General features: G+C 53.0%; 1 protein-coding gene across 2 annotated transcripts; it reads right to left on the bottom strand.

Moving 5' to 3' along the window:
- Positions 1 to 1,854: 1,854 nt before the first annotated feature.
- On the bottom strand, positions 1,855 to 6,517 carry LOC135988772 (gastrula zinc finger protein XlCGF26.1-like). Of its 2 annotated transcripts, none has more exons than XM_065634981.1 (4): positions 6,217 to 6,517; positions 5,482 to 5,608; positions 4,880 to 4,987; positions 1,855 to 4,702 (listed from the first exon to the last, which is right to left on the bottom strand). In XM_065634981.1, exons 2-4 carry the CDS (start codon positions 5,606 to 5,608, stop codon positions 3,039 to 3,041), a joined length of 1,899 nt encoding a protein of 632 aa, XP_065491053.1. In that variant the 5' UTR covers positions 6,217 to 6,517; the 3' UTR covers positions 1,855 to 3,038. The 2 variants fall into 2 exon arrangements, with proteins under 2 accessions (XP_065491053.1, XP_065491063.1); XM_065634991.1 differs by having other exon boundaries at positions 1,855 to 4,699.
- Positions 6,518 to 12,835: the final 6,318 nt, after the last annotated feature.

Below are 12,835 nucleotides of genomic sequence, written 5' to 3'. Positions count from 1 at the left end.
AGGGCCAACAGGCATCATCACAGGAGACTCTTGCCTGAGTTTAGGCTCCCGATCATGCACCATTTGCAGACACGCTGCTTTTTGGACATTTTCTACGAATTGGTCCATTGACCATGTTATGGTGAGAGGGTCTCCCCGTTCCAAAGGATTAAGACCTCCTGCCCAATAAACTGTTCTTTGGCTTAGAAACCAAGGGGCACAGTGGTCACCAGCAGCTAAACTGTCTTCATCTCAGTACACGAGTTTTACACTGGAGGAGCCCAATTTAATTTCATGTTAATCATTTAGATTAAATAAGTACATTTTAAATAGAAAGAATCACTTAGAATTATAAGGTCATGTGATTTTTCGCATACTGTCTGCTTTGTGTTAACTAGTATCTATATGAACCAGCATGCAGTAGCTACATGAGCCAGCAGTGTGCCCAGGTGGCCAAAACGGCTAACAGCATCCTGGGGTGCATCAAGAATGGTGTGGCCAGCAGGACTAGGGAAGTGATCATCCCCCTGGACTGGGCACTGGTGGGGCCCGACCTCCAATCCTGTGTTCAGTTTTGGGCCCCTGACTACAAGAAAGACCTTGAGTTGCTGGAGCAAGTTCAGAGAAGTGGTGGAGTCGCCGTTCCTGGAGGTGTTTAACAGACATATAGATGAGACTCGTAGGGACATGGATTACTGCTACTTTTAGGTTATGGTTGGATTCCATGACCTTAATGGTCTCTTCTAACCAAAAGGATTCTATGATTCTATATTTGCTGAAATCTTCAACTGTATGTTGTAAAGTTCTGCTCATATTCATCAAACTTGTGTCTACCTGAGCAAAACAAAGCAGCTACAAAACATCAACCTGCACGATAATGCCTGAATTGTACCATATAAAGCAAAACAGGATCCACTTGAGCCAAATAACAGCTACAAGACCAGCATGAAGCAGCTACGGGCTATCAACAAAGTCTGCAGCAAAAGAAGATAAGGATCTGCCTGAAGACAGTGAAAGGATCCAATGAGAAACAAGAAGACCCCAGACTCAAACATTACTATTCAATTGAATCATCACATGAGAGGCAGGTAAATAGTCTGTCAGGGTGTAATTACCCAGAGAATTCTATGCTGGGCTCGGCAGCTCTGCGCAGGCACCCAGCTCGAGCCAACCCTGCTGCTGGACCACTCCATTCAATTGTTGATTTCTATGAGTTTTAGCGCCTGAGAGTTGGATTCAAGAGACCTGGGATCCAGGCTTTGGAGTGACCTGGCACCAGGCCCCTGGAGGGGAGGTAAAGAGGATGAGATGCAGGATGATGAAACTTTGAAATCCTAGCCAAGCGATAAAAAGAATCAGGTGATGTCACGGGGGAGTAATTTAGGGTTCTGCTCACTGCAGAACGACGTTTAGATTTCTTAAAGAGAAGTGCGACTTGAAAGAATTCAGTGGCAGGTTCACTCTGTTATTTACCGCATGGGGAAATACGCCAAGCCAAACGCTTCTTACCTTTTCTCAGGAGCCTGTACCGGTTCATGAAGCAAACCTTCAGGTGCCTTCCCTCCCTGATAACCGTTCACTCTGGAGTCTGTGTCTTGGAGCTCCACAAACCCTCAGGCGAGGCCTGTATCCGTCGCGGTGCAAACTTTCAGGATTCTTCTCTCCCTGATAATCATTCGCTCCAGAGTCTGTATTTTAAATCTCCGAAGGCAGACTTTCATGGGAGGCCTGTACCGTTCGCAAAAGCGAACTTTCAGGCATTCCCTCCAGATAGCCGTTTGCTCTGGGGTCTGTGCTGAAAGCTCCAGAGGCAAAATTTCAGGCGAGGCCCAATAACCGTATGCAAAACAGACTTTCAGGAAACAAAGTTCTTGGGAAAAAAAATTTAATGGAGTAGAATAGCAGGAGGGCTGGCTCAAGCTGGGTACCTGCGCAGAGGTCCAACCGAGCATAGAAAACCATAGACCTTTACATCTTTACAAACCATTCATACCATGATTCAGTCCAATAGAAATGTTTCACTTTGAGGTCTTCTTGCTTCCCATTGAATCTTCTTCTCTGACTCCATGTGGGACTTTGTTTTGTTCAGCTGTAGACATTGTTTATGGTCCATAGCCTTGCAGGTACTGTTTTGTCTGAATAAATCCTTTCTTCTCAGCAAAGTGTGAAATAGGCCCCGTTTTGCAGATGTCTGTAATGTCTCTGCATTAGCCTTGGATCATTGTTTTTCCCAGCAAAATGCTAGACCTTATCTTGCAAGTGTTCAGTGTAGTTTGTAGTCACTTTTGGTAAATATGAGAACTTTACAGCTTAAAATTTTAGCAAATCCAGCTTACCAAGTAACATGTAGCAAAGAGTACATTAAAAATCATAAAACCTTATATCTCTCAATAATGCATTACATTTAGTGTGTATCTACTTAAGCTAAATGATTAATATTGAACTTGCATTCGGCTCATCCACAGACCTGTGAGTAGTAAAACCATTGCCATACGGCTCACTTATTTAGCATTCTATTTAAAACATATTTCTAAAAGCTAAATGATAGATACAAAAGTTCAGTTGATCTCATCCGGTGATGTGTGTAAAACTAGTGGGTTGAGATGAAGACAGTTTAGTAGAAGGGAAAGGGAATAATGACAATGATGATGATGATGATGTAAGAATATACAAAACAAGCAATGCACAACACAACTGCTCCCCATCTGCTCACCCATGTCCAGCCCCTACCTGAGATGTGGTGTCCCCTTCCGACTCCCCCCAGTTTCTATACCGAGCATGATGTCAGATGGTAAGGAATAGCCCTTTGGCCACTTTGGGGCAGCTGTCCTGGCTGTGCCCCCTCCCAGCTGGCAGGGCACCAGAACCTGAAAACACCTGCTCAGCAACAATTAAAATCACCATGTATCAGCAACATCCTTCTCATTCTTAATCCAAACCACAGCACTATACCAGCTACTAGGAAGAAAATTTACTCTATTCCCAAACAAAACCAGGACATCCCCCCACAGCCACCCCACAGGAGCCCCCAGAGCCCCACGGGCCCCTCAGCAGCAGATTCAGGGGGTGCTGGGCTGCGGAGGCGGCTGCAGGCTGGGGGTGCCGTGGGTGCGCTGGTGAGCCAGCATGAGCCTCTCCTTGCAAAACCGCTTCTCGCAGACACCGCACTGGAAGGGCTTGGCCTCTGACTGCCCCCCTGCTGGGGACGGACCCCGACTCTCCTGCCCACCACCCTCGGGCACAACCGTCAGGCGCTGGTGCACCTGCTGGTGTCTCTTTAGGTCTTTCTTCTCCTTGAAGCTCTTGCTGCAGTTGGTGCATGCAAAGGGCCTCTCCCCAGTGTGGATGCGCTGGTGGACGATGAGCTTCCTCTTCTCCATGAAGCTCTTGCCACAGTTGGTGCAGGCAAAGGGCTTCTCCCCACTGTGGATGCGCTGGTGGATGATGAGCTTCCTCTTCTCCCTGAAGCTCTTGCCACAGTCAGTACAGGCAAAGGGTCTCTCCCCACTGTGGATGCGCTGGTGGATGATGAGGCTTCTCTTGTCCATGAAGCTCTTGCTACAGTCAGTGCAGGTGAAGGGCTTCTCCCCAGTGTGGCTGCGCTGGTGGATGATGAGCTTCCCCTTCTCCCTGAAGCTCTTGCCACAGTCATTGCACACGAAGGGCTCCTCCCCGGTATGGATGCGCTGGTGGATGATGAGGCTCCTCTTCTCTTTAAAGCTCTTGCTGCAGTGGGTGCAGGCAAAGGGCTTCTCCCCAGTGTGAATGCGCTGGTGGCTGATGAAGGATGACCTGTTCCTAAAACTCTTGCTGCAGTCACCACAGGCAAATGGCTTCTTCCCTGAATGGATGCTCTTGTGGTAGCAGAGGTTCGCCTTCTGCCTGAAACTCTTGCCACAGTCGGTGCAGGTGTAGGGCTTCTCTCCAGTGTGGATGCGCTCGTGGTTGATCAGGGTCGTCTTATCCCTGAAGGCCTTGAGGCAGTGTGTGCAGGCAAACGGCTTCTCCCCGGTATGGATGCGCTGGTGGATGATGAGCTTCGCCTTCCCCCTGAAGCTCTTGCCACAGTCATTGCACACGAAGGGCTCCTCCCCGGTATGGATGCGCTGGTGGATGATGAGGCTCCTCTTCTCTTTAAAGCTCTTGCTGCAGTGGGTGCAGGCAAAGGGCTTCTCCCCAGTGTGAATGCGCTGGTGGATGATGAGCTTCCTCTTCTCCATGAAGCTCTTGCCACAGTCGGTACAGGCAAAGGGTCTCTCCCCAGTGTGGATGCGCTGGTGGATGATGAGGGTTGACTTCTTCATGAAGCTCTTGCTGCAGTCGCCACAGGCAATGGTCTTCCTACTGCTGTGCACACACTGGTGATTCAGCAGGTTCTGCTTGTAGATGTAGCTTTTGCCACAGTCAGTGCAGTGGAAGGGACGCTCACGCATGTTGCTCCGCATGTGGCTCTGCACGTGGACATCCAGTGCTGTCTGGCTCTTGAAGCTCCTGTCGCACTCAGAGCATGTGGGAGGGCTCTCCTTTAATGGCTGTGGTACTGGGAGGGACGAGAGACAGGGAAGCCCCAACCGGGTCCCCTGGCTCCCACCTGGGGGGCTGCAGGCCGAGCCCTCTTGGCATCTACCGCCAGGGCTTGGCACCCCCAGGAGCAGGGCACTGGGTGCCGGTAGGCCCTTGGGGACCCCCTCGGCCTCCCTCTGCATCTCGGGGCAGACGGCTGCTGGGGAGGAGAGAATGCGGTCACTGCCAGGGACCAGGGCAAGTGGCACCCATCCCCATGGGGAGTGGCATGAGCACCCAGCCAGTCCCCCACCCTCTCAGGTGCATGAAGAACTTGCAGCAAGGGGACGGTGCTCCTTGAATCACCCACCCCTCTTGCCAGAACCCTGGTACCCACCTGGCACAGAGGTCTGGTGCCTCTGCTGCTCCCCAGGGGGGTCTGGCAGACACGGCGCCTCTTCTCGCTCTATCTTGCAGATGACCTCTGGCTTAACCTTGGCCCAGCCTGTCCGGGGCACAGACAGAAGCCCCCTCTCCCGCACTGCCGGGACAGCAGCACCAGTCCCCACACTCCCCACCACTCCATTCCTTTCTCCTGCCCCTTCCAGGCTGTGGCTTCAGCCCCCCGTCCCTGCACCTGCAGCCCCTCTTGCCTCGCCCTCATCACCTCAGCCACTCTCCTGCAGACACGATACCTGGGAACAGCTCAAAGCTCCACCAGGGAGGTTTACACTGGACGTGAGGAAGCATTTCAGTACTGGGAGGTTGGTCAAACCCCCAGAACAAGTTTCATCCCATCCCAGCCCATCCCATCCCATCCCATCCTCTCTTCCAGGACCGTTCTACCACAGGAGGCTGCCTGGCAGGGTCAAACGTTCAGTCACAACTGCTCAGGCAGCAATGGAGAGAGCTGGATTTTCCCATTCAGGGGCTCCAGCTCAGTTAAAGAGGTGAATTCTGGCTTGACCCCAGCCCAACATCACCAGAGAGAGTCCTCACCCAGCGAGGCGACCATCTGGTAGTTCTCCAGCATCACCTCCCGGTAGAGCTGCCGCTGCCAGCCCGACAGCTTTGCCCACTCCTCGGGGGAGAAGTAGAGGGCCACGTCCTCAAACGTCACCGACATCTGCAGCAAGAAGCAACCCGGCTCAGCACGCCCCACCGCACGTTTGCTAAACACCTCTGCTGAAATCCTGCTGCTGCCGGGCAGGGCCCCGCTGCCACTGGGGGCTCCGGCATCACGAGGGCAGCGCCAGGAGAGCTGGGAACATCCTGTGCAAGGGAAGGGCGAGGGCAGAGGGGCTGTCTCGGCACAGCCGGGTGGCACAGCAGGGTCACCTGGGACTCACTCAGCAAGTCTCTAGGGAGGGGGATACACCCCACCAGCTGTGCCCAGAGAGCGGCAGGGCTGGCAGGCTTAGAGGCAGGTTTCCCCTGCTCATGCCAAATTAGGGACCCAGGCCAGAGAAGCCAGGACTGCACCCTGCCCCCCACCCATGCCACAGGCCAGATCACCCCCCAGGCCCGGGCACAGCACCGTGACACAAGGCCTGGCCCGAGGCCTGGCAGCAGGCACGCTCCTGCCTGCCCCTGCCCGTGCTGCGGCTCAGCGGGCAGGAACGGGAGCACCCTGCACCGCACCGGGTCTCAAACCACTGCTCTCCCGCACCGCCCCGCACCAACCGGACCCGCAACTCGGCCAGTCCGACGGGCCGGGGCCGTGCCTGACCCCACCTTGCCGCAGCAGCCTGGAGCCCGGCGCGTCGCTGCTCTCGGCGGGAGATGGAGCCCGTGCAGGTATTGATCCGGGAAGAGGGAGGCGGGATGCTCCGGATTCCACAGGAGATGCCTGTCCCGTCACCAGCCGCACCGGCGCAGCCAGGACAGATGGTTCCGGCAAGCACAACATTTTCATGAAGAAATCAGGGGCACAAGTTCGCTCACCTGCCCGGAGCTGCGGGGCCGCGGCGCCGCTGCCGGGTCCCAGCAGGCCGGGGGGGCTCGGGCGGGCCCGGAACGAGGGGGCCCTGCGGGCGGCGGGTCACCGGGCGGGGGGACCCGGGGGAGCGCCCGGCGGGGGAGGGGGGTGGCGCCGGGCATGCCGGGAAATGGAGTCCCGGCACCGGGGGCCCGGCACACGGCGGGACGCGCGGGGCGGGGCGCGCGGGGGCAGCCGGGGCGCCGCGCTGGCGCTGCGCTGCTGGGTCGGGTCCGCCGGTGGCTCAGGGCGCTGCTGTCGCCCGGCGGCGTTGAGATCGCTTTACAGAGCTGGATGGCAACGTTCACCCTAGTGCTTCCTGCACGGGGGAAACAGGCCAAGGAGAATCGGGTGAGGGCTGTTTAGAGTGATTTATAGAGGGACAGGAGGTGTGCAAGGGCAGAGGGAGCCCCTCCCGTTGAGTCACCAGGCCCCGAATGGAACCCCTCACTCTCTAAACTCCTTCTGAGAGAGGAGTCCAGGTGCTGCTGGTGCCAAACAGACCCAGACTTGATCAACGGTTCGTCTCCAACAGACATTGAGGGTGAAGGGAAAACAGGGAAGGGATCACAGCAGTTTATGGCCCCAGGATTCTGTTGTTAGTCCGTAGCCTCTTCGTGTTGGCTTCGAAGATGTTCTTTCGATTCTGTTTTGCTCTGTAAGGTACTGTTGCAGTTTAACCCGAGCCGGCAATTCAAAACCACGATAGCTGCTCATGCACCCGCCCTCGCACCTCCAAATAGGGCAGAGAATTGAAAGCGAAGGGAGAAACTCATGGATTGAGAGAAACACAGTTTAATAACAAAATAATATTGATGTGCTACTACTACCAATACTATACAGCACTTACCTTGGCAGGTTTGTCGAAGTGTATTATAATAAAGCTAGCAAGCCTCTCCATGCTTATGTTTTAACCATTGGCCTCCATAACCATTGGTCTCCTGCTGTGCCACCTGGCTGGGCCAAGACAGCCCCTCCATATGCAGAGCAGACTGTCAGGAGACAAAATTCTCAGAAAATAAAAAATTTAATGGAGTAGAATAGCAGAAGCGCTGGCTCAAGCTGGGTACCTGCGTAGAGGTCCACTCAAGCATAGAAAACTACAAACTTTTATATCTTTACAGACCATTCACACCGTGATTCAGTCCAATAACAAAATTTCACCACCAGGTCCTTTGCTCCCCAGTTGGCCGCTTTTTCCCTGACTCCACGTGGGCCTTTGTTTTGTTCAGCTGTAGACATTGTTTTGGGTCCATATCCTTGCAGGTGCCGTTTTGTCTGGACAAATCCTTTCTTCTCAGCAAAGTGCAAAATAGGCCCTGCTTTGCAGATGTCTGTGATGTCTCTGCATTGTTTTCCCAGTCAGTTCCATTTTTACCGGTAAAATGCAAGCTAGATGTTATCTTGTAGGTGTTTAGCGTAGTCTGCAGTTGCTTTTGGTAAGTACAAGCTTAAAATTTTAGCAAATCTAGTCTACCAAGTAACGTGAATCAAAGAGTATATTAGTAGTCATACAACCTTATATCTTTAAATAACCCATTACATTTGTTGTGCATCTGTTTAAGCTAAATGTCTAATATTGAACTCGAATTGGGCTTTTTTGGATTTGTGCCCTGTGGTACTTCCCTTGGAGGGAGGAAAGGGTTAACACTCCTTCTTGGAGCAGGCAGCGGAGCACTCGGAATGTGTTCCTTCTTCTCACTACTATCTTGCTTCAGAAATGCTTCAATGAGACCTAAGATAACACTGGGAGGCTGGTTTTGAATTGCAGCTTTAGGAATGCCTAGTGCCAACACCTTTTCCCACAGTTTATTTCTCAATTCCCAAGACTCTGTTTGAAACTCTTTAAGTGCCTTTTCGCTTAATTCCGTTTCTGTCTCCTGTGGGTTTGTTTGTTTCACTGGTCTTACTTGAGCAGATCTTTGTTCTGATCTCTCTGCTGCCAAGGTATCCCACCCCATCTCACAGGCATAAGTTACCGTGTCATGCATTAATTCTGCCCATGTGGGGATTGGAAGTGGGGCTACACTGAGGCCTAATCTGTTCTTGTGGAGCATGTCTCTCCCGATTTCATCTCATTTTTCAACCAGGCGGGGTTTAAGAATCACCGGGGCCACTCTTATCAGGGGTTTTAGCCTTATATAATCAATTGTGGCAGATATCGGGGTTTCATGCGCTCCCCTCTCATACATCGCTTGTATGCAGGCAGCTTTTCTAATAGTTACCCAGATATCATTGATAGATTTTATGGGGATCATACAGGGTTCACCTCGTTCCGTAACATCCATTCCACCAGCCCAATAAGTTACTCAGCTGGTAACAGAGTGGCCGTCATCAGCTGGACCAGGTCCCATATTTAAGAAAACTCCTGGACCCCAAAAGCTACTTGATTCACTTCCATCAAGCATTATGCGGTCACCACCAATTAGAGAGACTCGCCACAAATACTCTGTTTCAGTTTCACCTGGTTTTCTGCCCTACTTTTCCTGTAAATTTGCCAATTGCACCGGATCCCAGGGAGTAAATCGCACATGAAATCACGGAGCACCACCCCGAGACCCACTGGACCTTTCTGTTTTAACAATAGGTCTGGCTTGATATTCAGGGGAATCCAAGAAAGACAAGGAATCATCCTCCCTTAGATCACCACCATCAGGTTCACCCCATAAATTTCCATCCCATTCTTCAGGGGACACAATTAGTTTCTTAATCTGTAGAATATCAGGGGGGTGAGGAGCCCACATAAGTATAATTTCATTTTTTTTCCTCTTTCTTTTTTCCTCCCTTTCTTCTTGTAGCTGTTTCTGCAGCTGCTCAATTTTCAAGGACAATAACAATTCAGCAGCCTTTTTTACTTCCTATTACTTCCCTCAGATCTTGTTTTTCCTTATTCAAGGTTTTCCACTCCTCACAAGCAGTTTCTAATCAAGTCCATAACACTTCGCAAATAATTCCCTTTCCATCCTTTATCTGGCCCTTTGCCGCCGTTAGCTGTTCTCCCACAGCTTTACAATCATGCCAATTAACATGAGCCCATTCCTCTGAGAATTTAGGACCCAGAATCACACCATACCTCTGTAAATACTCAGTGATAATGCCCGCCATCCCACTTCGGTCACCAAATTGTCACGGCGGAGTAATTTTAGGGTTCTGCTTGCTGCAGAACAATGTTTAGATTTATTAAAGAGAAGCGCGACTTAAATAGTTTGGTGGTAGGTTCACTCTATTATTTAATGCATGGGGGAAATATACCAAGCCTAATGCTGCTGACCTTCTCTTCAGGGGTGTGTATCCAAATTTAAGGCAGTAGAATAGCAGAAGTGCTGGCTCAAGCTGGGTACCTGCGTAGAGGTCCACTCAAGCATAGAAAACTACGAACTTTTATATCTTTACAGACCATTCAGACCATGATTCAGTCCAAGAACAAAATCTCACCACCAGGTCGTTTTGCTCCCCATTGGATCTCTTTTCTCTGGCTCCACGTGGGCCTTTGTTTTGTTCATTTGTAGACATTGTTTTGGGTCCATATCCTTGCAGGTGCCGTTTTGTCTGGACAAATCGTTTCTTCTCAGCGAAGTGCAAAATAGGTGCTGCATGCAGATGTCTGCAATGTCCCTGCGTTAGCCTTGGATCGTTGTTTTCCCAGTCAGTTCCATCCTTCCCAGCAAAGTACAAGCTAGACTTTATCTTGCAAACATTTAGTGTAGTCTGTAGTTGCTTTTGGTAAATATGAGCAGGACTTTATAGCTTAAAATTTTAGCAAATCTAGTCTACCAAGTAACACGGATCAAAGAGTATATTAAAAATCATACAACCTTATCTTTATAAATAATCCATTACACTTGGTGTGCATCTACTTAAGCTAAAAGATTAATATTGAACTTGAATACAGCTCATCCACTGACCTGTGAGTAGTAAAACCATTGCCACACAGCTCACTTATTTAGCAGGGAGAGCTCAAAGTGGGCTCATCCAGGCTGTTGTATTTGTAGAATGAAGTGGTTGACTCGTAGTCAAATTGCACATAGTAGGAAAAGTCTGCACGAGACTCCCTGCGCCCACAAGCCACCAGCATTCAGTGTGATGTTCTGCTTCCTATGGGTCTCCTGGAAGGAGTTCTTGGCCTGGCTGCGGCTCAGGCCCTTCCCTCCTCTGGAGCCTGGACCAAACTGCTGCTGGTTTGGCTGGGGGGTGTCGAGTGCATCCACCACACTCAAGCAATCCCCAAACTCTACTGTGCATGACCAAAGTGGCCCGTGAGCCTAGAAGTCTCTGGTGCTTTCAGAGGGGTGGTGGGGGTAAGGAAGTGCATCTGCCACACATCCACCCCGTGACCACAGCCATGATTCAACTGGCTGACTTCCAGTCAACCGGGACCTCTTCAGATTCCCAGGAGTGTGGGAAAATCACGGAGAAAGGTCTCACTGTGACATCAGCCAGCTCCTTAAAGTACCCTTAGATGAATCCCATCAGGCTCCATCGACCTGTAGGGATCTAGCCAGAGCAGTAAATCCTGCACATGTTCCGGATTGATTTGGATTATTCTTCTGGCAGCCACAGTTCTCTAGCCCAGGGTTCTGGGGGGCCCAGAGCCCATCTTCAGTGTGGAAGAGCGAGGCAAAGAAAGCATGAAACTTTTCATCTTTGTCTATGTCCCTGTCTGTGAGGTGACCATGCTCATCAGGTTATGGGCCAATGTTACTTCTGGCTTGTCTTTTGCCATTAACACATTTTAAAAAGCACTTTTTACTGTCCCTCACAGTACTAGCCACCTTCAACTCTAGCTGTGCTTTGACCACATGAATTTCCTACCCGCAGTGGTGAGCAGCATCTCTGTAATCCTCCCATGACGCCTGACTTGCTTCCACTGACCATGTGCTTTCTTTTTACGCCGTAGTTCAAGAAGAATATCCCTGCTCAGCCAAGCCGGTTTCTTGCCTCACCTGTTCAGGAATGGGTACTGAGTTAAAAGGAGGAACTCCTAGGAGTTAATGTTTTAATTGCTCTGGTCGGAGAGCCAAGGACATTCCAAGCACTCTGCCCACAGGTGTGAGGCATTGAGGAAGGGGGGCAGGGATGGGGCAGAGGCTGACTGACATCCAGACTGATCAATAGGAGTATTCCATCCTATTAGCCTCATGCTTCATATTTAAGGAGAATCAGGACCTTCTGGCTTTCTCTTTTTTCTCTTGGTGTTTCTCACTCTTTTTTTCTCTTTTTGTTGGAGCTGGGGGACGTTTAGTCCAGCCTTTTGCTTATCTCAATCAAAGTTTCTCCCTTCCCTTTCGGTTTTCTCCCCTATTAGAGGTGGAAGGGGAGGGGGTGAGCGAGCGGCTATCCTGGTTGTATTGCCAGCTCGGGTTAAACCACGACAGCGATCTCAACACCGCCGTGTGACAGCAGGGCCCTAAGTCACTGCTGGTGACACATCCCCTGAGGATCCCGACCCAGCAGCCCAGCGACGCCGCAGCGCCCCGACTGCCCCCCGCGCGTCCCGCCGTGTGCCGGTGCCCCCGGTGCCGGGACTCCCTGCCAGGGGCCCCGCGGGGCCAGGGCTGCGGGGCAGGGCCAGGGGCCACCAGGCCACAGCGGTGCTCCCCGGTGCCCGCCCCCCCGAGCCGAGCGGAGCGGGGCGGGGCGGGGCGGAGCGGCAGGACTCCAGCTCCCGTGCTGCAGCGGCGGCGGGCGGCCCTCCCGGGCTGACGCTGCCGGCGGCTCCCGGCGCCGCCTTTGTCCGTGCCGGGCTGGCGGCGCGGCCCCGGCGCAGGTAGGGGCGGCGGGCGGCGGGCCCGCGGCACGGGGATGGGCGCTGCCCCCCCGCGGGGTCCCGGCGCTCCCCGGCCGCGGGCATCCCCCGCCGGGCGGCCCCGGGAGGGGACCCCGGCCCCGACGGCCTCTCCCGTGCTCTCCCCTCCGCCGGCCGCCCCCCAGCCCTGCCGGCCCCCCCCGGACTCCCCTTAGGGCCCGGCTCCCCCCGGCGCTCCGGCCTTTCCCCGCCTCGCCCCGTGGCCCCCGTGCAACGCGGACACGCTGCTCCGTGGCCCACCCGCCCGGGCCCCCCTGGATCCGGCCCTGGCGGCACCGGCGCTGGGAAGGGCTGGGCTGGGGCCGGGCCGGCTGCTCAGAGCCCCGGGACACCCCTGCACATCTGCCTGCTGCCGCTGGGGGCAGGGGAGGAAGGTTCGGCCACTCGGGAGCCTCCAAACCCTTTCTTTTCCGTGGCTCTTTCTCGCCTTTGGCGGGAGCCAAGTGGGTCAGTTGGCAATGCTGTTTGGGTGGGTCCTTTTCCCAGTAGCTGTGAAGGCTCGGGGTGCAGGGAAGGCAGCTGTGGGCAGTGGAGTGAACATGTGCCACTGATTTCTTCATGAAAACGTT

Source organism: Caloenas nicobarica, chromosome 1 (genome assembly GCF_036013445.1).
Source record: "Caloenas nicobarica isolate bCalNic1 chromosome 1, bCalNic1.hap1, whole genome shotgun sequence".
NCBI classification, from domain to species: Eukaryota; Metazoa; Chordata; class Aves; order Columbiformes; family Columbidae; genus Caloenas; species Caloenas nicobarica.
Note: the sequence above shows the minus strand (reverse complement) of the source record. Positions and strands in the feature narration are given on the sequence as shown.

What these genes read in the sequence shown, in the direction of transcription:
- LOC135988772 (XM_065634981.1), bottom strand. Translation starts at nt 5,608, where the DNA reads ATGTCGGTGACGTTTGAGGACGTGGCCCTCTACTTCTCCCCCGAGGAG. An exon ending in CCAGATGGTCGCCTCGCTGG is followed by an intron (nt 4,988 to 5,481) that starts GTGAGGACTCTC and finishes TGCCCCGGACAG; the next exon opens with GCTGGGCCAAGGTTAAGCCA. An exon ending in GCACCAGACCTCTGTGCCAG is followed by an intron (nt 4,703 to 4,879) that starts GTGGGTACCAGG and finishes TCTCCTCCCCAG; the next exon opens with CAGCCGTCTGCCCCGAGATG.